Source organism: Cherax quadricarinatus, chromosome 88, assembly GCF_038502225.1.
Source record: "Cherax quadricarinatus isolate ZL_2023a chromosome 88, ASM3850222v1, whole genome shotgun sequence".
NCBI lineage: Eukaryota > Metazoa > Arthropoda > Malacostraca > Decapoda > Parastacidae > Cherax > Cherax quadricarinatus.
The window spans coordinates 9,531,552-9,557,133 of NC_091379.1; the positions used below are offsets into that span (position 1 = coordinate 9,531,552).

General features: G+C 36.2%; 1 protein-coding gene across 5 annotated transcripts in view; it reads right to left on the bottom strand.

Moving 5' to 3' along the window:
- The window catches only part of fry (Protein furry), a 342,675-nt gene that overhangs the window by 23,941 nt on the left and 293,152 nt on the right, over positions 1-25,582 (bottom strand). For 2 of the 5 annotated variants that reach the window (XM_070103982.1, XM_070103978.1), the window contains 10 exons: positions 25,369-25,536; positions 23,267-23,407; positions 22,359-22,509; positions 22,037-22,194; positions 20,891-21,025; positions 18,147-18,221; positions 8,594-8,635; positions 6,746-6,766; positions 2,618-2,803; positions 1,671-2,008 (listed from right to left, as the gene is read on the bottom strand). In XM_070103982.1, the coding sequence (XP_069960083.1) occupies positions 1,671-2,008; positions 2,618-2,803; positions 6,746-6,766; positions 8,594-8,635; positions 18,147-18,221; positions 20,891-21,025; positions 22,037-22,194; positions 22,359-22,509; positions 23,267-23,407; positions 25,369-25,536 (1,415 nt within the window). The remainder of the gene's footprint in view (positions 1-1,670; positions 2,009-2,617; positions 2,804-6,745; positions 6,767-8,593; positions 8,636-18,146; positions 18,222-20,890; positions 21,026-22,036; positions 22,195-22,358; positions 22,510-23,266; positions 23,408-25,368; positions 25,537-25,582) is intronic. The other 3 variants (XM_070103981.1, XM_070103980.1, XM_070103979.1) reach the window with 2 other exon arrangements.

Sequence of the window (25,582 nt, forward strand, 5' to 3'; positions counted from 1 at the left end):
CGCAGTATAAAAAAAATCCTGCAGCACACAGTGTGTAATGAGAAAAAAAAATTTTTTGACCGTGTTTTTGGATTAAAACAGCGACTTTGAACTGTATTTTCGTATGGTATTTATTGTTGTATTCTAGTTTTCCTGGTCTCATTTTATAGAATGGAAGACATATTACAGAAATTGAGATGATTTTGACTGGTTTTACAATGAAAAATACCTTGAAATTGAGCTCTAAGTAGCAGAAATGTTCGATTTTTATCAAAGTTCAAAAGTAAATAAATCATGCCAAGTGTCCAATATACGTCAACTGGTGAGTCTAATATTCTTTCACAAGTGCGCTGATATTATTTATATCATTTCTACACTAATGTAGTAGTCTGCATAACAGTAAATCTTCTATTTTTTCTAAGAATAAAAATTCAAAGTCTAAAGCCAAAGAAATATGAAGGGCCTGGGGACATGATTAACGAACAGAGAACTTGTTATTTTAGTGCCAGGAATGTCTGTCTTGTTTATTCTGGACCCTATTTGGAAATTGGCATCTTCTGAAATTTGTGTGAAATTGGCAAAATTGCCAATTTCTAACCACTTTATTGGATAGTTGAAATTGGTAAATGGGTGGTTTCTTGTACTCATTCGATAGAAAAAATGGAGTTCTAGTACACAGACTAGTACACAGGAATTGGCCAAAAATAGGGCTCAAAAGGGGCGGAATCGCCGATGTGCAAACATCGGCGAGACCGCTAACTTCACGAGTGCATAATTCCATAAGTTTTCCCATCAAATTTCATACTTTTGATGTCATTATGATCGGGAAAAGATTCTCTATCATTTCATAAGAAAAAAATAATAATTTTTTTTCTGAAAAATTTTCAACCCTGAGAACAAATTTAGGAGAGGGCCTCTCGACCCTGAAAGGGTTGAGCTGAATTTTGATATCTTTAACACTATACAGTGCTAAAGGCAATGTATATGTCAATGTTTATTTATTTATTTTTTTTTTTTTCAACAAGTCGGCCGTCTCCCACCAAGGCAGGGTGACCCAAAGTGAAAGAAAATCCCCAAAAAGAAAATATTTTCATCATCATTCAACACTTTCACCTCACTCGCACATAATCACCGTTTTTGCAGAGGTGCCCAGAATACAACAGTTTAGAAGTATATATGTATAAAAATACACAATATATCTCTCCAAACTGCCAATATCCCAAACCCCTCCTTTATATATATGTACATAATAGCTTGTGTTTAGTAAGAAAATCTTTTCTCTCATCTTGTGTTAAGTATATATGTTGGGTCAAAATACCATTTTCTTTATAATATATAAATTCATAACAAATAAAAAGGCACAATACCATGACTGGAACAATAAATAAAAAACATAATAACATCATTATAAGTTTCATTCTCCTGCGTGTGGGTTATTTGTGTATTAGCTGGACTTGAGTCCTGGAGGTGGGAAGTACAGTGAATGCACTCTGAAGGAGGCACGTTGATATGTTGCAGTTTCTTAACTGTAGTGTAGGCATGCCTCTGGCAAGACAATGATTGAGTGAATGATGATGAAAGTGTTTCTCCTTTTTCAGGTCACCTTGCCTTGGTGGGAAACGGCTGATGTGTTGATAAAAACAACTCATTATTAACTCGTGATATGAGACATAAAAGAAATATTCCCTCACTCTGACATGGATGTGGGTGACGCAGGTCTACGTGCAGCTGTGGTGTCAAGGGTGAGCTTGGGTGGCATAGTGGTGCCAGTAGTGGCAGGCTGGGGGTGGCGGGTGTGGGACACTGCTGAGCGCTCACTGGCACCCAGAGTGGGGTCATCCACAGGGGACACAGAGCCCTCTTCCTCCCACCACTCATGGTCAGCAGGGGGAGTGGGTTTTTTACCATGAGCAGCAGTGATCTCAGAGGTGTGTATATCATCCACATGACTAGAAGGGTCCACGTCTCCAAGGTTACTTGGGGATCGTCGACGAACACCCCATAAATTGAAGTTGTCTACGCTTTCCTCCTGCAAATTGGGCCATTACTTACTCAATCAAGAATGAAGAATGACATCAAATTCTTTTAATTCAAATTATCTTTGACAATACAGCATAATCTTTTCAAACTTATGTGATAATTTACTTAATGCAAGACATCATCATAACTGCATTACAGTAGATATTGTTAGAACTAATTTTCAATCTATTCATGAACTGCAGTTACTAACAAAATATTGAAATAGGAGAAAGTTATCTCTGTTCTGGTTAGACAAATTATGAATCAGTTATTATTTTTATAATGACAAAGTTGGTATGTAATCATAATACTGAGATCTAGCTCAACTTGGTACATAAGAGTATTACTAAACTTTCTGTACCTAATTACAGTAGCTTAAGTTTTTATCCCATATATTATTTTATTTTTATTGACAGAGAATTTTGTCTATTATTAATTTACTGATAAAATATGAATATTTATTAAAATGAATAAGTAAAGTGTAATGAACACTTATCAATACAGTACTCAATAATAACCCTCATGGAGACAGAAAGTCAAGAGATTGATTGATCTGTATATTGCAACCCCTTTCTGGGTTCCTCTTCATTAAAATCTGCAGTTCAGTGATAACACTTACCCCTTGACTTTCCAATTCGTATTCTAAGAAGTCAAAGTCCTTAAATACGGCAAACTGTTTCTCCGAGGAGGTCATGTCATCTGCGGTTCTGTCGTTGGTTGGGTCACAAGGAGCGGCAGATACCTCCTCTGTGGACGACGCCATGGACGACTGCCTCTCCAGCTCAGAACTTTGGCTGAATATAACCTGGTGTTGGATTAGACATTTGTTAAAAACTAAATGGGTTTAAAAATTTCAGTCTTTATAGTGTAATGTAATGTATTTAGTGGAATACAGTGTTGATCTACTGTCTAGTTGAAAGTGATGTGCAGAAAGTAGAGAAAAAGATTATAGCTAATTGTTTACAAGCACTGTATTGTTATGTTCTATCAAGGATATTCCAGGAGGAGCAGGAGAGTTTAGTGGGGGGGGGGGGGGTTGCAGAGGTGGCAGGGAAGCTTAACAGAATCAGAATCAAGAAAAAGCTAATATTAAATCATGCAGCAAATAGTCTTTTTTTTTTCTTGAGAGTTTTTCTTGGTATCATATCTATCATCCTAGCAAAAATTATATATTAAAAGCTATTTATTTTAAAAGCTAAGCCCTAAAGATTATAAAGTAGCCATTAGCTTCAAAGAAGAAAAACAAAATGGACAAAACTGATTATTTAGCTGCTTTATTGTGGTAATAATGAATAATAATGGTAATAATAGTGCTTTACCTCACAGCAATATTGGAAAATATTATTTGTAAATTGTTTGGAGGGATTCCCTATAAAACCACATCATTTATTTCTTAATAATTCTATATGAATCTAATTATCCATTTCACAAGTACTGATATGATGACAAAATTTTTATACATAAAACATTACCGTATATTTAGAAAAATATTGAATATCTGATTTCAGCACTCTTCTCCCAGACTCCAACAATTGGACATTATATAATTTGAGAGGCAACAAGGGGTGGCTATAAAGGTATTTTATGAAAAATAATGAAATGTAAATCTGTCAGGGAAGTCCACCTGCAAAATAGTCAGAAATCTAATCAATCACTTATAGCATATATCTAGCTGGTAACTCAGAGGGAAGTTTACTAAGATGCCAAAAAAGTGATAATCAATCAAATACAATAAGATTTCATGCCCAGCTGTTGGCTCCAGTTCATCATCCTGCAATCATACTTAATTACCACATTACTATAAGAAGAAATAAATGATCTTACATAATATTATATTAAAAAAATGCCAAGTGTTGGTTGCCTTCTTCCATACACGTCAAAAAAAAAATTGCAAAGTGCTGGCTGCCCTCTTCAATACTGCGCAAAAAGCACGAGGATTAGAACTATCAAGAACCATTATTTGCGAAGAAGAATTACAAGCAAACAATAGCAAACAGCAAAGCATTGGCAAACAAATATCTGATACACAATAATACAAAGTTCCTTGGATGTTAGGTGAGAATTTTTGAAAAATGAAAAAATTCCAAAATAAAATTCTCAAATACAATACCTCACTGAGTGCATGCAAATTACATCACAAGGGATATTTAATTTAATATTCATAAAGATTCACACTAATGATCTATATATATTGTCCATAGGTATCTTACCATAGGAATATGAATATTTTATACAATGCCCATACAGTTATAACAACAGATTTAAATATCACAAAAGATTAGCTACTTCAACACTTTTCTTATGTGTAAATAGCATAACAAACTTTAAAGAACAACGAGGCCCAATACCATGGCTGGAACAATATACAAATAACCTGCAGATAGGAGAGAAAAGCCTATGACGATGTTCCGGACTAACTTTAACCTTTTACAGTCACACTGTGTGACAGTGTGACTTTGTAAATGGTCAAAGTCAGACCAAAATGTAATCGTAAGCTTCTCTCTCCTATGTGTGGATTATTTGTACATAAACTATTTTCTAGGTAGTAGGTTGGTAGACAGCAGCCGCCCGCCCAGGGAGGTACTACCGTCCTGCCAAATGAGTGTAAAACGAAAGCCTGTAATTGTTTTACATGATGGTAGGATTGCTGGTGTTCTTTTTTCTGTATCACAAACGTGTAAGATTTCAGGTACGTCTTGCTACTTCTACTTACACTTAGGTCACACTACACATACATGTACAAGCATGTATATATACACCCCTCTGGGTTTTCTACTATTTTCTTTCTAGTGCTTGTTCTTGTTTATTTCCTCTTATCTCCATGGGGAAGTGGAACAGAATTCTTCCTCCATAAGCCATGTGTGTTGTAAGAGGCGACTAAAATGCTGGGAGCAAGGGGCTAGTAACCCCTTCTCTTGTATAAATTACTAAATTTAAAAACAGAAACTTTTGTTTTTCTTTTTGGGCCACCCCGCCTTGGTGGGATACAGCCGGTTTGTTGAAAAAAAAAAAAAAAAAAATGTTTCTTCCCATAAGGAATGATGTAAATTAGATTAATCCGCTTCAGACCCTCAAAAATACACTTAAAAAAGCACTTACATGAATACACTTACATAACTATTCGAGTTTTGAGCTGTTTGTATACTGAGGTACCGCTGTACAGTGGACCCCCGGTTAACGATTTTAATCCGTGCAAGAGGGCTCATCGTTATGCGAAATAATCGTTATGCGAATGAATTTTCCCCATAAGAAATAATGGAAATCAAATTAATCCGTGCAAGACGCCCAAAAGTATGAAAAAATTTTTTTTTTACCACATGAAATGTTAATTTTAATACACACAAACTGAAAAAGGCATGCACAATTAAATGACACTTACTTTTATTGAAGATCTGGTGATGATTGATGGGATGGGAGGAGGGGAGAGCATTATCTTCTTACTGTTTAGAAGGGGAATCCCCTTCCATTACGACTTGAGGTAGCAAGTCCTTTTCCGGGGTTACTTCCCTTCTTCTTTTAATGCCACTAGGACCAGCTTGAGAGTCACTGGACCTCTGTCGCACAACAAATCTGTCCATAGAGCTCTGTACCTCCCGTTCCTTTACGATTTGTCTAAAATGGGCCACAACATTGTCATTGAAATAGTCACCAGCACGGCTTGCAACAGCTGTGTCAGGGTGATTTTCATCTATAAAGGTTTGCAGTTCAACCCACTGTGCACACATTTCCTTAATCTTTGAAGTAGGCACAATGGATTCCACAACTGGCATAGGCTTCTCAGGGTTAGCCCCAAACCCTTCAAAATCTTTCTTAATTTCCATACTAATTCTCACCCTTTTTACCACAGGGTTGGCACTAGAAGCTTTCTTGGGGCCCATGGTCACTTATTTTCCAGAAACAGCACCGAAAACACTGTAATAATACGAAATATTCCGAGTGTATGCTTGGATGTTACAGCGGAGGCTGGCTGGTAAACAATGGGACGGCCGGCACATGTGAGGCTGGCTGAGGGCACATTGGACGCGTCTCAGACGAAAATCGGTAAGCGGGTTTTTAATCGGTATGCGCGGCAAAAATTTTGCGATAAAAGTAATCGGTATGCGGAAAAATCGCTATGTGATGCCATCGTTATGCGGGGGTCCACTGTATTTGAAAATAAATTTCCAATTTAATGTGTCAGACAGAGCTACTGGGGAAGTCAAAAAGAAAATTAATTTATTATTAACTCTAGTAGATATCTTTACTTTTATTTTATTGACCTACAAATTAAACTTCAACTACATTTCATTATGAATATCAGCATGACAATGACAAAACATCAACATCGAACAAATGACAAAATGACCACGAGATGAAACTCAATTTCATTAGAATTATAAACAGTGTGAGGTTAAAAAAAAAAAAAAAAAAAAAGAGTTACATGTATGGCACAAGTTAAGAGAGAGTTAACAGATGCTGCCAACTGAACAATACTTTCTGAAAATATAAAGGCACATGAAAAAATAAATTTCTGTTGAGAATAATGCAATACAAGTCCTAGAAGAAAAACAACTGCATGGGCATTAAATAATGTAGTTGTACAATATTAGATCATTAGCGTTAATCACACTGCCCTAGATAACAAAGACATCAGAAATTTCACTTCATTTCTAAATAGAATATATATATTAATGATGAGACTTTAGTTTTACTTTGGAATCTTTTTCCATATTCCTATATTTATCCATGATGGATAAAACAGAGTTACCTTGTTGATGTTGCCATCCTGCTGCACACCATTACCAGAACAACCAAGTTCATGAAACAGAGACACGAGAGACAAAGGTTAATTTTAAAGCCATGCCATTCCCAGAAAGACTTTCTTATTATACAGAAGGGAAAGGGACACTGTGAATCAGAGGACTCTGACTGTATTTAAAAGAACACAAAGGCACAATACTGTGACTGGAACAATACACAAATACCCTTAACAAGTTTCTTTCTCCTATGTGTGGGTTATTTGTACTCTGTATTTATAATAAATATTAAAATGAGGTATCAAAAATAAGAGATCAGAGAGATTATTTAAATTTAATATATTGCATAGTATTAAAACCAGCAATATTTAATCAATTTAAGAGAAAATTAAGTCATAAAGTCATCTGATTCAGTTATTCCACAAAAGCTACATTAAAAAAATGAGGCTGCTATATAAGGCTCATTTTACTAGTCTAAAAACTGAAATATTCAGTTTACCCAATCATGCTACACTGCAATGTACTTCAGCACCAGCTCTCTATACTACATCTCAGTGCCAGAGAAAATATTCTGAGAAAAGCTCACTTGGATCAAAACTGAGTTAGTTCCAGTCTTCAGCTGTTGTATAACCACTAAGTGTGGCTCTCCATGAGTATACAGTAATAATGATTATCAAAATGAATACAAAGGAACAATACCATGAATGGAACAATACACAAATAACCAGCACACAGGAGAAAGAAATTTATGACGATGTTTTGGTCGAACTTTGACCATTAACTAGCCACACTGAAGCGCAAAGGGAAGGAAGCCAGTATATATACGAGAGGGGATTCAACTTGGACAGAAACGTCGTCATAAGCTTCTTTCTCCTGTGTGCGGGTTATCTGGATAATAAAAAAATGGTAGGCCAGGTTTGTACTGAGAGCTGATTCAGAATGTTGAACATTTGCATGCCTAGAATGTTACCATAGAATATGTCATCATAAGAAGGAATTTCTGGAAAATGCAGACCATTACCACCTTGGGTTGACAAAACGCAGACAAATATAACAATGTATCACATTTCTCACAAAGAATCTATATTACAGTACCACTGACATTTACGTATAAAGATGCAAAAGCCGGCTTTAAGATTATCATCGAGTATTTTAGAAGATATGTATTTAATAAAAAAATCTGATGTCATGTAAGGCTGATTTAATTGGTAAAGATAAGAATTTAATTAAGATAGCTTTTATTCTTGTTCACTACCACACACACAAGTACAAAATGCTAAGTAAAATTGTACACTAGTGTATTTGAGAAAATTAAAGAGACTGTATCTAATTTTGGTTGAAGTGTCTTGCTTCTTCAGGTATCAGTAATAGTAACCAAGTCTGTTTGTATTACTCATTATCAGTTCCAGATCACTGCTATACTGTATTGTGGGATATACGTATATATAATAATCTAATTAAAACGTGACTTAGGAGTATAAACTGCCATCATAAACTGCTGTATACAAAATACATCACATAAATGAAATGTGAGAGATTATACAATGTAATTGATGTGAAAGGAATTCAAACCAAGACATCAAAAATTAAGAAGAAAAAATGCTGCCAAATGCAACTAGCAAGAAAGGCCACATTACTAAACTCTGAAATGTAACAAACTGAGAATGATATATTTCTCTTCTTTAGTCAAGTTAGTACACCAGAGCTTGTGAAGGTGACACATTCTTTGGGGCAAGTGTTGAGTTAACCATATACTATATAGCTCTTGCAAGACACATTGCCTGCAACACACGCACACACACACACACAAAGCCTGCCATGCTATTTACTAATATAGAGAAAGTTTGTAATCTACCTACTTTATGAGTCTCATGCTGAGTTAGTACAGATACCCATACAGCCTGAAACAATTAAGAACTTAACATGCAATTCTGGAACTTTGTTTCCTTGAATACAATAATACCACAATCATAGATACAGACCAGGTTAAGCAGATTTCCAATTATTCAGAATATCAGACACCAATATACAATATAAAGCACTATATACATAAGCAATGGTATTAGAAAAAATACTTATACAGTGATATCTCTCTTGTTCATCACTATATTATCTGAAAGCCATCTAAATTTGGAAAATAAATATAAACATCATTTTCCAACTTTTGAATAATTTTTCAAATAAAGAACGAAAATTCCAAATTTTGATTCAGAAAAAATCTCTTTACTGAATTTTTTTCCAAATACAAAAGAGGTTAATAAGTTCTAACTTTTGGATCTTTCTGCAATTTGAACACCCTGGCATAAGAAAAATATGACTGCATACAGCATATGACAAGACCTAATGCTCTGGACAATTTAGAATCTGTCTAACCCAATTTTTAGATGATTGAGGTATTGACATAATCTGTGAATGTTATAATTGCATGTACTGCTTAGGAATCATGTATTTTATGTTCATATATATAATTAATGCATGTAATATGTAAGTATTTTTATACACAGTACAAGTATACACGACTGCACAAATTGCATGTTATTATTCTTACTCTACAGTAAAACTTACAAGGAAGAAGTCACACTATCAGAGAAAAGAATTTGAGTTCATGTTACCCTGTTAATGTACAAAGAATATATAAAATTAATCAAGAATTATTGTATGTAATCCCTGTCTTTTCTCACCCACACATACAGCCAAGTGGATGTACACAATTCAGAAAATTACAAATAAATAATTGTATACACACAAGCACATACATACATAAAACCAGTTCTTAAATCAGTACAATATGCTAAATACCAGAAAGGAGCCTATATCTAGCAAAGCACATAACAAAGTCTATTCTTTAACAAGTCGGCCGTCTCCCACCAAGGCAGGGTGACTTCCCAAAAAAGAAACACTTTTATTATCATTCAGTCTATTAGTGTCTTGTCAGAGAAGTGCTGACATTACAGCTCATTTACTCCTCCAAACTTAAATATCCCCACCCCTCCTTTATAATGCTTCACTGTACTGTACTTCCCATTATAACAAAGTCCTGTGAAGTAGAAATGGTTTACCACCAGACTGGCAAGGCAACAGAAGGCTTCAGAGAAATAATCGAAAGCTCCACTGAGTGGATCATCATATGTTTGAGATCTACATTAGGAGAAGTTTTCTATTTCTTCTTACAAACAAAAATGCCACCATCACCACCAAACTAGGTACCAAAACAAAAATAAAAAGATACAAGGAAAGGTCACATAAACCAGCCCTCACGACTTCATAGCGATGTACGTGACTGGGTTAGGGTAGAATGTCTGCCCCGCCTTCCTGAGTGAATCCAGGATAAGAGGGGCCATATAAGCCAAGGAGATGTTAGCAAGCAACCTTTGCATCATTAATATACATTTAACAAGTGGAACAAATTAGGGAGCAATGTAGACTAATCTGAATAATCTGAATCTGAACACTCTTTTACAAGCAAATTTGAGGGAACTAGATTAAGGTATCTGACAAATTTAAGAGATAGACCCAGCAGCTGGAGTTCAACACTTGCAGAATTAAAAAAAAATATGCAAAATAACAAACAAAAACTGACTACAAATTCCTACAGGAAACTTTTGATAAATTGGACAAGTGGAGCGATAACTTGATGATGGAATTTCATGTTGAAGAGCCTCAGGAAAAGGAAATGTAGGAAAGTACAAATAGTCTTCACATGACCTATAACGTCATAATATCTTATGAATATCTAAGACAGAAAAAGATCTTGGGGTGAAAGCAACAAACAACAGATTATCAACAAAAGGACAGAAGATTGCATACATGCAGTACTGAGAGATTCTTGCAATGTTTAACAAACTGATAGTTTTCAACTAAAGGAATAATGAAGACTAAACCTAAACTATAAAATGCAATTTTAATCTAATTGCCGGCAACTACAAAGGTGCGGCCAAAACATGAGTAACTGAAGGTGTACAAAAAATAATATTTAAAAAAAAAAAAAAAAAAAAAAAATTAAGATGTCATTGTTGGGAGAAGGTAGAAAATGATCCATATTTTTCACTTGTCAATTTATAAAAAAAATGCAAAATGTGAAAGAAAAGTTTTTTCTTTTTTGGAACTAATGTAGAAAATGCAAGAGAAAGAACTACATCTCTTTATATAAAAATGGTAGATAACTAGGATATGTGCAAATAATTGGAGAGAGAATACTCCAAGTACAACTATACTCATTTTTTTTTTTTTCAACAAGTCGGCCGTCTCCCACCGAGGCAGGGTAACCCAAAAAAGAAAGAAAATCCCCAAAAAGAAAACACTTTCATCATCATTCAACACTTTCACCACACTCACACATTATCACTGTTTTTGCAGAGGTGCTCAGAACACAACAGTTTAGAAGCATATACATATAAAGATACACAACATATCCCTCCAAACTGCCAATATCCCAAACCCCTCCTTTAAAGTGCAGGCATTGTACTTCCCATTTCCAGGACTCAAGTCCGACTATATGAAAATAACCGGTTTCCCTGAATCCCTTCACTAAATATTACCCTGCTCACACTCCAACGGATCGTCAGGTCCCAAGTATCATTCGTCTCCATTCACTCCTATCTAACACGCTCATGCACGATTGCTGGAAGTCCAAGCCCCTTGCCCACAAAACCTCCTTTACCCCCTCTTTCCAACCCTTTTGAGGACGACCCCTACCCCTCCTTCCTTCCCCTATAGATTTATATGCTTTCCATGTCATTCTACTTTGATCCATTCTCTCTAAATGACCAAACCACCTCAACAACCCCTATACTCATATAAGTACAAATACAAGAGGGCCCCACATATACAGCAGGGCCCTGCATATACAGCACCTACATTCGGTGTTCCACATTTTCATTGACTTTCAAGTGAGCCAATGTTACACCCACTGGTGACAATCGTTGACAGGTGGAACATAATGAACAATGGCTCAATACGAAGCCAACGAAAACGTGGAACACTGAAGACGGTGCTGTACATGCAGGACCGTTCTCTATATAATAACCAACTGCTAATAATACATAATTTACCCCAAATCCCAGTTCTTGCTAAACGAAACAAACAAATATATCCAGATTTTTATAATTAAGTCTGTAATGGAAGATATTCACAGAACAATGAAGACAAGACAGAGGTTTAAGAAACAAGTACAGGAATTAGACAACCATCAAATAAACGTGAACACAAACTAAGCATAAATGTGATAAAACACTGCATAAATAAAAAAAAGTAGTCAACAAGGGAAAAGAATTGAGTGTTAAGGCTAACAAGCTAAGAAATAAGAAATAGAAGATAAAACAACTTAATGTTTATGAAGAATGAAAGTGAAATGAAATCACCACAAAATATAACCTGTGATACAAGAAGCCTCCATTTTGTAAATGATTTGTGTCTCTGGTGTTTTAACTTGCAAATGAGTTGTCTCTCTGGTGTTTCAACTTGCAAATGAGTTGTCTCTCTGGTGTTTCAACTTGCAAATGAGTTGTCTCTCTGGTGTTTCAACTTGCAAATGAGTTGTGTCTCTGGTGTTTTAACTTGCAAATGAGTTGTGTCTCTGGTGTTTCAACTTGCAAATGAGTTGTCTCTCTGGTGTTTCAACTCACAAATGAGTTGTATCTCTGGTGTTTCAAGTTGCAAATGAGTTGTGTCTCTGGTGTTTTAACTTGCAAATGAGTTGTGTCTCTGATGTTTCAAGTTGCAAATGAGTTGTCTCTCTGGTGTTTTAACTTGCAAATGAGTTGTGTCTCTGGTGTTTCAACTTGCAAATGAGTTGTCTCTCTGGTGTTTCAACTCGCAAATGAGTTGTATCTCTGGTGTTTCAAGTTGCAAATGAGTTGTGTCTCTGGTGTTTTAACTTGCAAATGAGTTGTGTCTCTGGTGTTTCAACTTGCAAATGAGTTGTCTCTCTGGTGATTCAACTTGCAAATGAGTTGTCTCTCTGGTGTTTCAACTTGCAAATGAGTTGTCTCTCTGGTGTTTCAACTTGCAAATGAGTTGTATCTCTGGTGTTTCAACTTGCAAATGAGTTGTATCTCTGGTGTTTCAACTTGCAAATGAGTTGTATCTCTGGTGTTTCAACTTGCAAATGAGTTGTATCTCTGGTGTTTCAACTCGCAAATGAGTTGTATCTCTGGTGTTTCAAGTTGCAAATGAGTTGTGTCTCTGTTGTTTTAACTTGCAAATGAGTTGTGTCTCTGGTGTTTCAACTTGCAAATGAGTTGTCTCTCTGGTGATTCAACTTGCAAATGAGTTGTGTCTCTGGTGTTTTAACTTGCAAATGAGTTGTGTCTCTGGTGTTTTAATTTGCAAATGAGTTGTGTCTCTGGTGTTTCAACTTGCAAATGAGTTGTGTCTTTGGTGTTTTAACTTGCAAATGAGTTGTGTCTCTGGTGTTTTAATTTGCAAATGAGTTGTGTCTCTGGTGTTTCAACTTGCAAATGAGTTGTCTCTCTGGTGATTCAACTTGCAAATGAGTTGTGTCTCTGGTGTTTTAACTTGCAAATGAGTTGTGTCTCTGGTGTTTTAATTTGCAAATGAGTTGTGTCTCTGGTGTTTCAACTTGCAAATGAGTTGTGTCTTTGGTGTTTTAACTTGCAAATGAGTTGTGTCTTTGGTGTTTTAGCTTTTTAACTTGCAAATGATTTGTGTCTTTGGTGTTTTAACTTGAAAATGAGTTGTGCCTCTGGTGTTTTAACTTGAAAATGAGTTGTGTCTCTGGAGTTTTAGCTTGTGAATGAGTTGTGTCTTTGGTATTTTAACTTGCAAATGAGTTGTCTCTCTGGTGTTTTAACTTGCAAATGAGTTGTGTCTTTGGTGTTTTAACTTGCAAATAAGTTGTGTCCCTGGTGTTTTAACTTGAAAATGAGTTGTGTCTCTGGTGTTTTAACTTGCAAATGAGTTATGTCTTTAGTGTTTTAACTTGCAAATGAGTTGCTTGCACAGAAAACACAGGTAAAAAAGGATGTTTATATTTAGCATGTTTGTACTGCAGCACAGCAGTTGTCAAACTTTAACTGGTTCCTAAGTGATGAATTAGTAAGTGCACATGTTTGTAATATTAGGCATTTGTAAAATGGGATGTTAGTAACGTGGGATGTTAGTAATGTGGGATGTTTGTAATGTGGGATGTGTGTAATGTGAGATGTTTGTAACATGGGATGTTAGTAACGTGGGATGTTAGTAACGTAGGATGTTTGTAACATGGGATGTTTGTAATGTGAGATGTTTGTAACATGGGATGTTAGTAACATGGGATGTTAGTAACGTGGGATGTTTGTAATGTGGGATGCTTGTAACATGGGATGTTTGTAATGTGGGATGATTGTAATGTGGGATGTTTGTAATGTGGGATGTTTGTAACATGGGATGTTTGTAACATGGGATGTTTGTAATGTGGGATGTTTGTAATGTGGGATGCTTGTAACATGGGATGTTTGTAATGTGGGATGTTTGTAATGTGGGATGCTTGTAACATGGGATGTTTGTAATGTGAGATGTTTGTAACATGGGATGTTTGTAATGTGGGATGTTTGTAATGTGGGATGTTTGTAATGTGGGATGCTTGTAACATGGGATGTTTGTAATGTGGGATGTTTGTAATGTGGGATGTTTGTAATGTGGGATGCTTGTAACATGGGATGTTTGTAACATGGGATGTTTGTAATGTGGGATGTTTGTAATGTGGGATGCTTGTAACATGGGATGTTTGTAATGTGGGATGCTTGTAACATGGGATGTTTGTAATGTGGGATGCTTGTAACATGGGATGTTTGTAATGTGGGATGTTTGTAACATGGGATGTTTGTAATGTGGGATGTTTGTAATGTGAGATGTTTGTAACATGGGATGTTTGTAATGTGGGATGTTTGTAACATGGGATGTTTGTAATGTGAGATGTTTGTAACATGGGATGTTTGTAATGTGGGATGTTTGTAACATGGGATGTTTGTAATGTGGGATGTTTGTAACATGGGATGTTTGTAATGTGAGATGTTTGTAACATGGGATGTTTGTAACATGGGATGCTTGTAACATGGGATGTTTGTAATGTGAGATGTTTGTAACATGGGATGTTTGTAATGTGGGATGTTTGTAACATGGGATGTTTGTAATGTGAGATGTTTGTAACATGGGATGTTTGTAATGTGGGATGTTTGTAATGTGGGATGTTTGTAATGTGGGATGCTTGTAACATGGGATGTTTGTAATGTGGGATGCTTGTAACATGGGATGTTTGTAATGTGGGATGTTTGTAACATGGGATGTTTGTAATGTGGGATGCTTGTAACATGGGATGTTTGTAATGTGGGATGCTTGTAACATGGGATGTTTGTAATGTGAGATGTTTGTAACATGGGATGTTTGTAATGTGGGATGTTTGTAATGTGGGATGCTTGTAACATGGGATGTTTGTAATGTGGGATGTTTGTAATGTGGGATGTTTGTAATGTGGGATGCTTGTAACATGGGATGTTTGTAATGTGGGATGTTTGTAACATGGGATGTTTGTAATGTGGGATGTTTGTAATGTGGGATGTTTGTAATGTGGGATGCTTGTAACATGGGATGTTTGTAATGTGGGATGTTTGTAACATGGGATGTTTGTAATGTGGGATGTTTGTAATGTGGGATGTTTGTAATGTGGGATGCTTGTAACATGGGATGTTTGTAATGTGGGATGTTTGTAACATGGGATGTTTGTAATGTGGGATGTTTGTAATGTGGGATGTTTGTAATGTGGGATGTTTGTAACATGGGATGTTTGTAATGTGGGATGTTTGTAACATGGGATGTTTGTAATGTGGGATGTTTGTAACATGGGATGTTTGTAATGTGGGATGTTTGTAACATGGGATGTTTGTAATGTGGGATGTTTGTAATGTGGGATGTTTGTAATGTGGGACGTCTGAAGGAAGAAAGAAGGAAGCACTCAAGTAGTGTATTCATAAAGAAATTTTAAGACAAATTTGCAATATATGTTAGACTCAAATTGGAAAATGCGGTCCTAATATGACATCCACTCCAAAAAATGTCCAAAGACACTTAATATTATGGATTCCACATGTAAGAAATATAAAAACTGAAGGAACTGGATATAACCACATACAAATAAGTAAAACAATACTAAGAAACAGACAGAGAAGGCTATTCAAAATCATGAATTGAGAGAATGACGAGGACATAATTTATAATTATGGAAAGAGATTGGGTCAAGAGACAATGTGAAATATATTACATCCTCACGAATAGAAGGATAGGTAGTTGGACTGATCTGCTGGAGAAGAAAGTATACAATACAACCACTGGAAACTTTAGAAGTACAGTGGACCCCCGCATAACGATTACCTCCGAATGCGACCAATTATGTAAGTGTATTTATGTAAGTGCGTTTGTACGTGTATGTTTGGGGGTCTGAAATGGACTAATCTACTTCACAATATTTCTTATGGGAACAAATTCGGTCAGTACTGGCACCTGAACATACTTCTGGACTGAAAAAATATCGTTAACCGGGGGTCCACTGTATTAATGATAATTGAATTAACCAAAATGGGGCACCACAAGCATAATTATACTTCTGTAACTGCAAAGAAGAAGGGTAATCAATGTTGATATGTGCACACCTCACATACATACATGCACACACACATGATAATCACAATTTCAGTCAAAATTTGATGCAAGATAATGAATGATGGAATGTGATCCTGTAGCAGCTTATTGAGGAATACTAAATAAACAATGAAAACATGACACCTAAATTCAAAGGCCAAAAAAAAAAAAAACTCAAAAATCTATTTATAACACTGGCTTGACTTTTTTCTTTGATACCTAACTCTATGAGGATCATATCAAACAATACAGGATATGATTAATATGATTAGTGGTTTATTGATTAACTGTACATCTTTTCATTGATTTTAAAAGTTTGAATTATTTTTTAAGAAAGTATTTTAGCCAAAGCATTAATGATGATTTGTGTATGTACAAACTGCCTCATTTTTTATAATTAATTAAGTGTACAAGGCAAATCTAATGTGCACTGTTTGTTTATAACAATTATATACGAGTATTTTGTCTACTTGGCTTGTAATGGCTTATTCTACAAGGTTGAGATCTAGTGACCAACTTTCTGCATGAAGCATTACTTTCAACTTAACTACTTGTTTGAAAAATAAATCAATACAACTAAGTATTCATTAATCTTCAGATGTTATGATATATAACAATCATATTACCACCAGTGGCTTTTACCAACGTCAATAAAACCCAAAATTAACTACTAATATTCAAAATTCTTGTTATCAGAACCAAAGAACAGCACTTCCTAACTCGATAAAAAATCAAAACAAAATTATTTTTCCATTCTGCTACATATTTTTTATAAACGTATTTTACTCATGAAAAACAACCAGTAATTCAAATACTGAATCATGGCTCCCGCTCATCACTTCTCTCAAGCTCTTCCTATGTGAAGAATTAATTTGTTAGAGACCATGAAACAACATAGTTAGGAATGTCGATAAATGGCTCAGAGAACTGACAGGTTGATGAATTAGACACTCGTGAAACACTTGGATATCTTCATTGTGGAAATGCTTTGCCAACCAGTGGCTTCCTCAGTCCAATACAGAGAACAATAGTTGAAGATGAGGAGTTTGAGGTAATCAGTCCCTCAGATGAAGGACTGATTACCTCAAACTCCTTCCGATTTTCAACCATTCTTCTCTGTACTGGACTGAGGAAGCTGCTGGTTGGCAAAACATTTCCACAATAAAGATACCCAAGCGTTGCACAAGTGTCTAATTCAACAACACTGTCAGGACACTTAAGAATAATGAGGCAAAAAAAAAAGTCAATGGAATCTGTACAATGCAGTATATCTACCACAAACAAGACACTTGGCCTTAACAACAATAAAGGATGACTGAATATGATGATGAAGCATATTTATCTAGCAAATATGAGTCTACAATTTTTTTTTAAGATAAACTACAGTAACTGCTGAACAGTCTAGTAACTTGCATATTCTTATGATCCTAATGCCATACAGCTTGCAGTAGATCTATTTGTTTATAAGTGGCTGAAATTATGAAGAGCTATCAGACTTGAGGAGGGTAAATAAAGCTTTTTAAGGCTATTATGCTATTTAAACCTAACATTACCTTTTATTTCATGATGATCCAAAATCTCCTCAAAATTTACTACTTTAAGAGTGGAAAACTATCTTCACTGACTTATCTTGAACTGAAATTCTATTTTAATATATGGATCTATTTCTTGGGTAGACTTCTCAATACCATACTAAACATTCCAGCTAATAACAACTATGTGGTCTGATGTGAAATCAGGCACCTATAATCCAATGTTTCTTGATTTAGGAATACATACCGAAGGAGACTTTGGTAGCCCCACTCTCTGACCACAGGTGTTAAGGAGATTTACCAAACACTCTCGTGCACGGGCCTGCAAGAAAGGAGAAAGTGAATGGGAATGAATAGGAAAGATGGTACAGTACAGAACTTCGAAAAACATTCTAATGATTGGCAGGAACATGCAGATTTTGTGACCAATCCCCATCAATTTGATGAGACTCATGGTAGAATCCTGCCTCACTGTACCCTTGGCAACAATGACAGTCAACTCATTTCCTTTCATTTTGTGTTTTAACACAACAGCCATCTCCCACCAAGGCAGGGTGACCCAAAAACAAAAGTAAAATTTTCTTCTTTTTACATTTAGTAATTTGTACAGAAGAAGTTACTAGCCCCTTGCTCCCTGGATTTTAGTTGCCTCTTACGACACACATGGCTTATGAAGGAAGGCTTCTTCTCCACTTCCCCATGGAGTCTAATGAAGTATCTAACTTTATTTACACCAAAAATTAAAGAAGAAAAGTTTCTAAAAGAATATCATTGAGATACCATATAAAGACCACTTTCCTGTTAACTTCATCAGTGTAGCACCATAAAAGAACTTACATAACCAGCTGATACATAAATTACATTGTAATACTCTACCCCTATATCACGTAAACATTTTTCTACACTAAGTGCAAAGTGATACCTTACAATCCTTGTAATTATTTACTGTAGTATCTATGCAACTCTTGCAAGACAATGATAGTGAAAGTGTTTCTTTTTGTGTCACCCTACCTCAGTGGGAGACAGCCAGAGTTAAAAAAAAAAAATTGCTGGAAAACACTTAGTCACTGAGCACCTGGGGAATGGAAGGTAATCGAGTGTGACTTGAGGGAGGGATAGGTAGGTCCAATTCCCTGGATCAACAGCCATTCACTGGCATCAAGACACCCATCTGAAGGTTAACTATCTAATAATATTCAACAATGTAGTGCCTACTACAGATAGCTATCTCATGAAGCTCCTCAGCAGAGTGAAATTTTTTGTCAATGTGATTGAAAAAGTGCACAGAAAATTGAACAGCATGTGGAAAAGTCTTTATAGTATGTGCCATTCAATTTTGGATGAACCTTTCCAATTGAACTTGCAAAAAAGTGCACTGTATAGAATAGCTTTATACAAGAGCTGACTGTACAGAGAGAGTTTTACCATATCATCGACTTGAAAATTCTAATATCTTCTTGGAAGTATTTCCCTTCCTCTCTCTATCTCATACAGCAATGATTCTAATACAACACTTCAAGTACTTTTTTTTTAAACACGTCGGCTGTCTCCCACTGAGGCAGGGTGACCCAAAAAAGAAACACTTTCACCATCATTCACTCTATCACTGTTGTGGCAGAGGCACATAAACACCACAGTTCAAATGCTCCTCCAAACTGCAATTTTTGTTTTTTAACATGCTGGCTGTCTCCCACTGGGGCAGGGTGACCCAAAAAAGAAAGAAACACTTGCACCATCATTCACACATAATCATTGTCTTTGCAGAGGCATCCAGACATGAAAGTTTAGATGTCACTCCAAACAGCCAGTATCCCAAATGCCTCCTTTAAAGTGCAGGCACTGTACTTCCCACCTCCAGGACTCAAGTCCAGCAAACCAGTTTCCCTGAATCCCTTCACAAAATATTACCCTGCTCTTTTCAATATTAAATTTCCCAGGTCATTCACAGCATTTATTGGCATTATGCACTTAAGTGTATAATCTACCAACCTTCCCTAATAGTAAATAACCTCTGTTGTACTATAATGAAGAGCCTAACATTTACATTTACTTTTAAGTTAGAGCACACTGAGAATAATTTATTAACATGAGGTGGGTAAAATAAATTTTATTGCCAGGTCAACGGCAAAAGTCTTCAAAATGAAACTGGACAAGTTACTGAAGGATGTACTGAATCAGCAGTATTTCTGAGGGATGCAGGCAGTCACTCGGAAAGCCAAATTTTAAAAATAGTCACAAGCATGATATGCTGAGCTGTTGGCATTGGCCATTGAAGAAATTTGAGCAGTTTGAAATATCTCTTGGACCTGCAACATGTTTCCTTGAGGATTTGCAGCATGTTTCCTTGAGAATTTGCAGTATGTTTTCTTGAGGATTTGTAACATAAATGCTTGTTACAACTGTTTTTTAACACACCAGCCATCTCCCACTGAGGAAAAGTGACCCCAAAAAACTAAGGAAAAACATTCACCATCATTCACTCAATCACTGTATTACTGGAAGCATGCTCACAACACAGTTGAGATGGCCCTCCGAACTGCAACATCTTCACACCTTCAGAGTGCACTATTTTAATGTTTTTACTGAGTTATTATTTATAATTTATAGATCTTCCAAAAATGTTGTTAATGCAGATTTAAGGCAAGGAATAGATGATATTCTAAATGGTAAATATTCAGACTCCACTGGGTGGGTGGTTAATGAAGTTGTGAAGCTATTCTTACTCATTCTATCACCTTTCTCACTAGTGCACTCTCACTTATACCCTCTCACCTATGCCCTCTCATCTGTACCTTCTCATTTGTGCCCTCTCATTTACACCCTCTCAGGTTCATTTTCAAGAACAACTGTCATGCTGTACAAGAGGTAACTTGTACATAAATTATCAAATGTATCATAATTTTAAATCTATTCATTCTTACTGGAAATTAATGCTAAAACTAAAATAGAAATGAAACTACATTAGAGAACAAGGATAAAGTAACTCTGTACCTGAGACAACCAGGGCCGCTTCCAGCCAGCAAGGTGACTGGTGTCAGCGGTGGAGAGTGACAGACTTCTACGTGCTGAGGCTGTCTCCTCTCTGTCAATTCCCAATGAACCATTTGTGTCGCTGCTCACTCGGTCCTAAAACAAAATTGAGGAGAACTAGTTTATGGAAATTACCATATTTTCTACATATAAGATGCACAAGCAATATAAGTATCACAACTTTATGACTAAAATGAAGCCTTGGAGGGATGTTGCCGGTTTGTTGAAAGAAGAAGAATTTAGTGAACTACGTGTCCTTTTATATAATAACACCAGTAAACCGAAGCCTACTCTTCACCCTGACTTTGAGCATATAAGGTGCAGGCTGATCTTCCAAGACTTTTCTTGGAAAAAAAAAAACCCATAGAGGTCATACAGCACCTGAGAAAATAGAGGGCAATCAGGTTTGATCCGAGGAAGGGGAAGGCAATCCCAAATCTTTGGATCAAGAGCCCTTCACCATAAAAGCACTATCACAAAATAAAGACCTCTAGAAAACTGCTCGTTGAGACATTACATATTACTCTGTACAGGTCCACATTCCTTTATCTGAAATTCTGAAATTCAAAAAGTTCCGAAAACCGAAGTGTTATCGTGGAGTGTAGAGCATCAGTCACTGACAGCCAGAGTGGCAGGTGTCAGTTGTGTCTCAGTGCTTGTAGTGTTCACATGTGCGTCTGCTGTTCGCTGACATTTTGTTTTTGCTTTTTATTTTATGACTGTGTTTAATTTCACCATGAAAATGTAGAAAACTTAAATGCTCTTCTTAACCCTTAAACTGCCCAAACGTAGATCTACATTTGGAGAGCTAGCAGTACTAACATAGATCTACATTTGGACAGTTTAAGGGTTATATGTTCCAGTGAAAGGAAGAAGAGCAGTTCCTTGGGTCAAGATATACTTACTAGCATCAAAGAAAAATAATAAAATAATGTAAAATAATACTATACCATTATGAGATTAAGTGTCAAAATGGCACCTACACACTCAATTAACACCACCAAATTTACAAACTTCAGTATGTCTTTTGAGATTATATAATTTTTGAATGCAGAAATCTGTCTTATAGGATTATATAATTTATGAATGCAGAAATTAAATATGAACCTGTTCTTGTTCCTGTAGACTTTCACCGGTAGCAGAACTGACAGTTGATGAGCCAGTGCTTGCTTGGCCAGGGACCACTATAATTCCTGAGCCCTTTAGGTACCGGCGACCAATTATAGGTGTCTGGTTCACATCAAAAGTAAATTCCATTGTGCGTCCTGTTAATCAAAATTTAGATGTGAATATTTGAATTTAATACTGTATATGCAAGAAAATATATAACTAGTCTTCACACACACATACACAAAACAAAAGATACTAACTGAATATGAATTTTAAAATTGTGAATTAGGAATCAAATCATTTCAGAAATTTCTCCTACCTGGTAATTCCTTTTTGAAGTGCGACTCAATGTCAGCAAAGACATGATGATCCCAGTAATGTGTGTGAGATGAAGCCGGAGGCACCACCAGCGATGATGAACGAGTCACAGCCATTTTTAAAATCCTAAGAGCTTCTTTCCAGTGTGAACCCTGTAATATAAAACTTTGTTTATTTATGATTTCCATTTGATGTATGTTCAAAATCCTTTTATTTGAAGTTGTAATATATTCTGAACCAGTGGTAAATATTTTTTTTTTCAATGCACTGGCAGTATCCCACCAAGGCAGGGTGACCTAAAAACAGAAACAAAAGTTTTTTTTTTTTTTAATTTGGCAATAGTGGTAAATATCTGCTCAATAATTTCTATTTAACCTACAAACTATAAAGGTTGTTCTGGCACAAAGTACAGTAATTACCTTTAAATGTAAAATTGCTCAAGAAAAGAATAAAAAAGTACAATACTGTGATTGAAACAATACACAAATAACCAACACATGGGAGAATGAAACTTGTGATTACATTTTGGTCCAACTTGGACCAGTAACTAGCCACTATCTAAGATATTCCAAATTATTCAATGTGTAATCAAAATCAAGTGACAAAATTCTACTAATCAATCACTGTATTCTGCACACAAGTTTCATAGCTTAAGAAATGTTCCTTGACTTACAATGAGGTTACATTCCAACAAATCCATCACAAGTCAAAAATAGCATAAGCTGAATGTGAATTTTTTGTTTAACACGCTGGCTGTCTCCCACCAAAGCAGGGTGACCCAAAAAGGAAACACTTTCAACATCATTCACACTACCACTGTCTTGCCAGAGGCATGCAGATGTCCCTCCAAACAGCAAATATCACCAACCCCCCTTCAGAGTGCAAGAGCTGTACATCAACTGAACTTACCTCGATATATTTAGCAATAACCCTCAACAAATCTCCATTGACCAGCTGAGCAACAGCAGTATTCATGTCTATATAATGAAGCATGCAGTGGAGGATATTCAATATTGGATTCTGCACACTTGTAGGACCCTTCTCCAATACCTGGAAAGACATTTAGCCTTATACTGCATATTAGAAACTTTTATCCTAAATATTGTAACTCACACCAATATCCCAAACCCCTCCTTTAAAGTGCAGGCATTGTACTTCCCATTTCCAAGACTCAATTCTGGCTAACCTGTTTCTCTGAGTCCCTTCACAAAGTATTACCCTGCTCACACTCAAAAAGCTTGTCAGGTCCCAAAAACCATTTGTCTCTATTCACTCCTATCTAACACGCTAACATGTATGTATCTTTCTTTCAACACACCGGCCATATCCCACCGAGGCGGGGTGGCCCAAAAGAAAAAACTAAAGTTTTTCCTTTTATATTTAGTAATATATACAGGAGAAGGGGTTACTAGCCCCTTGCTCCTGGCACTTCAGTTGCCTCTTACAACATGCATGGCTTATGGAGGAAGAATTCTGTTCCACTTCCCCATGGAGGTAAGAGGAAATAAACAAGAACAAGAACTAGAAAGAAAATAGAAGAAAACCCAGAGGGGTGTGTATATATATGCTTGTACATGTGTAGTGTGACCTAAGTGTAAGTAGTAGCAAGACGTACCTGAAATCTTGCATGTGTATGAGACAGAAAAAAAAAGACACCAGCAATCCTACCATTGTTTAAAACAATTACAGGCTTCCGTTTTACACTCACTTGGCAGGACGGTAGCACCTCCCTGGGCGGTTGCTGTCTACCAAGTGAGCGTAAAACAGAAACCTGTAAATGTTTTACATGATGGCAGGATTGCTGGTGTCTTTTTTCTGTCTCATAAACATGCAAGATTTCAGGTACGTCTTGCTACTTCTACTTACACTTAGGTCACACTACACATACATGTACACATATATATATATACACACCCCTCTGGGTTTTCTTCTATTTTCTTACTAGTTCTTGTTCTTGTTTATTTCCTGTTATCTCCATGGGGAAGCGGATCAGAATTCTTCCTCCGTAAGCCATGCGTGTTGTAAGAGGCGACTAAAATGCCAGGAGCAAGGGGCTAGTAACTCCTTCTTTTGTAAATATTACTAAATGTATAAGGAGAAACAATACACAAATAACCCGCACATAGAAGAGAGGAGCTTACGACGACGTTTCGGTCCGACTTGGACCATTTGTAAATGGTCCAAGTCGGACCGAAACGTCGTCGTAAGCTCCTCTCTTCTATGTGCGGGTTATTTGTGTATCATCAGTCACGGTATTGTGCCTTTTTTTGTTATTTAAAAGGAGAAACGTTCGTTTTTCTTTTTGGGCCACCCTGCCTCGGTGGGATACGGCTGATGTGTTGAAAGAAGATATATATATACATGTATATATGTATGTACATACACATGCATGCATGCATGTAATAAGATCACAGTAAACAGATGATATCACAACATGCAAAATAACAACTCTGAAAAAAATTGTGAAATTCCAATCACTTTTGAGATTTTTCATATCAAGGAACTGTACACAGTTCCTTGATAGTGTATAAAATCACAAAATCACTTGGAATTTCACTATTTTTTTCACAGTGGTTATTATGCTTATGTATACAGCCTCTCCTCACTTAATGATGGGGATCCCCTCCTAAGACCATGTCAGTAAACGAGTTCGTTGTTAAGCGAGGAGCATACTATAATGGTAGTGGGTTTGTGTTAACCATCTCTGGTATTGTTTTAATGTCGCCTATGCACCATTTATAATATTTCTGGTATATTTTTAAATGTTTATACAGTAGTGTATTGTATATCGTAATAAACTGAACAGAGGAAATCAACTCTAATACACATTATTTAGGTATGTGTACTGGTCAGAGAGTCCGGTGTAAGTCTGAGTTGTTGGTAAATGACTATGTCCCTAAGTGAGGAGAGGCTGTATATGTATGTATGCAAGGACCTTGATAATGTGAGAAATCATGAAAGTGCTTGGAGTTTCATTATTTTGTGTTGCATACAGAGAAGGAATATCTCACCTCAACTAAAAATGCCATGAGACTTAACGAGAGGTTTGCGTACGAGTCGTGGAGGTATTTGACAACGCACTTAGTCCACTGAAAGCTCTCCTTACTGAAGTTGCGGCGACTGTACAGGGTCATAACCGTAGCCAGGTTTTCCAGCTCTTTGCCCTTCTCATTACAAACCTGAAAAAAAAGAGTTAGATAAATTCTTAAATCAGGTGTTTCTTCC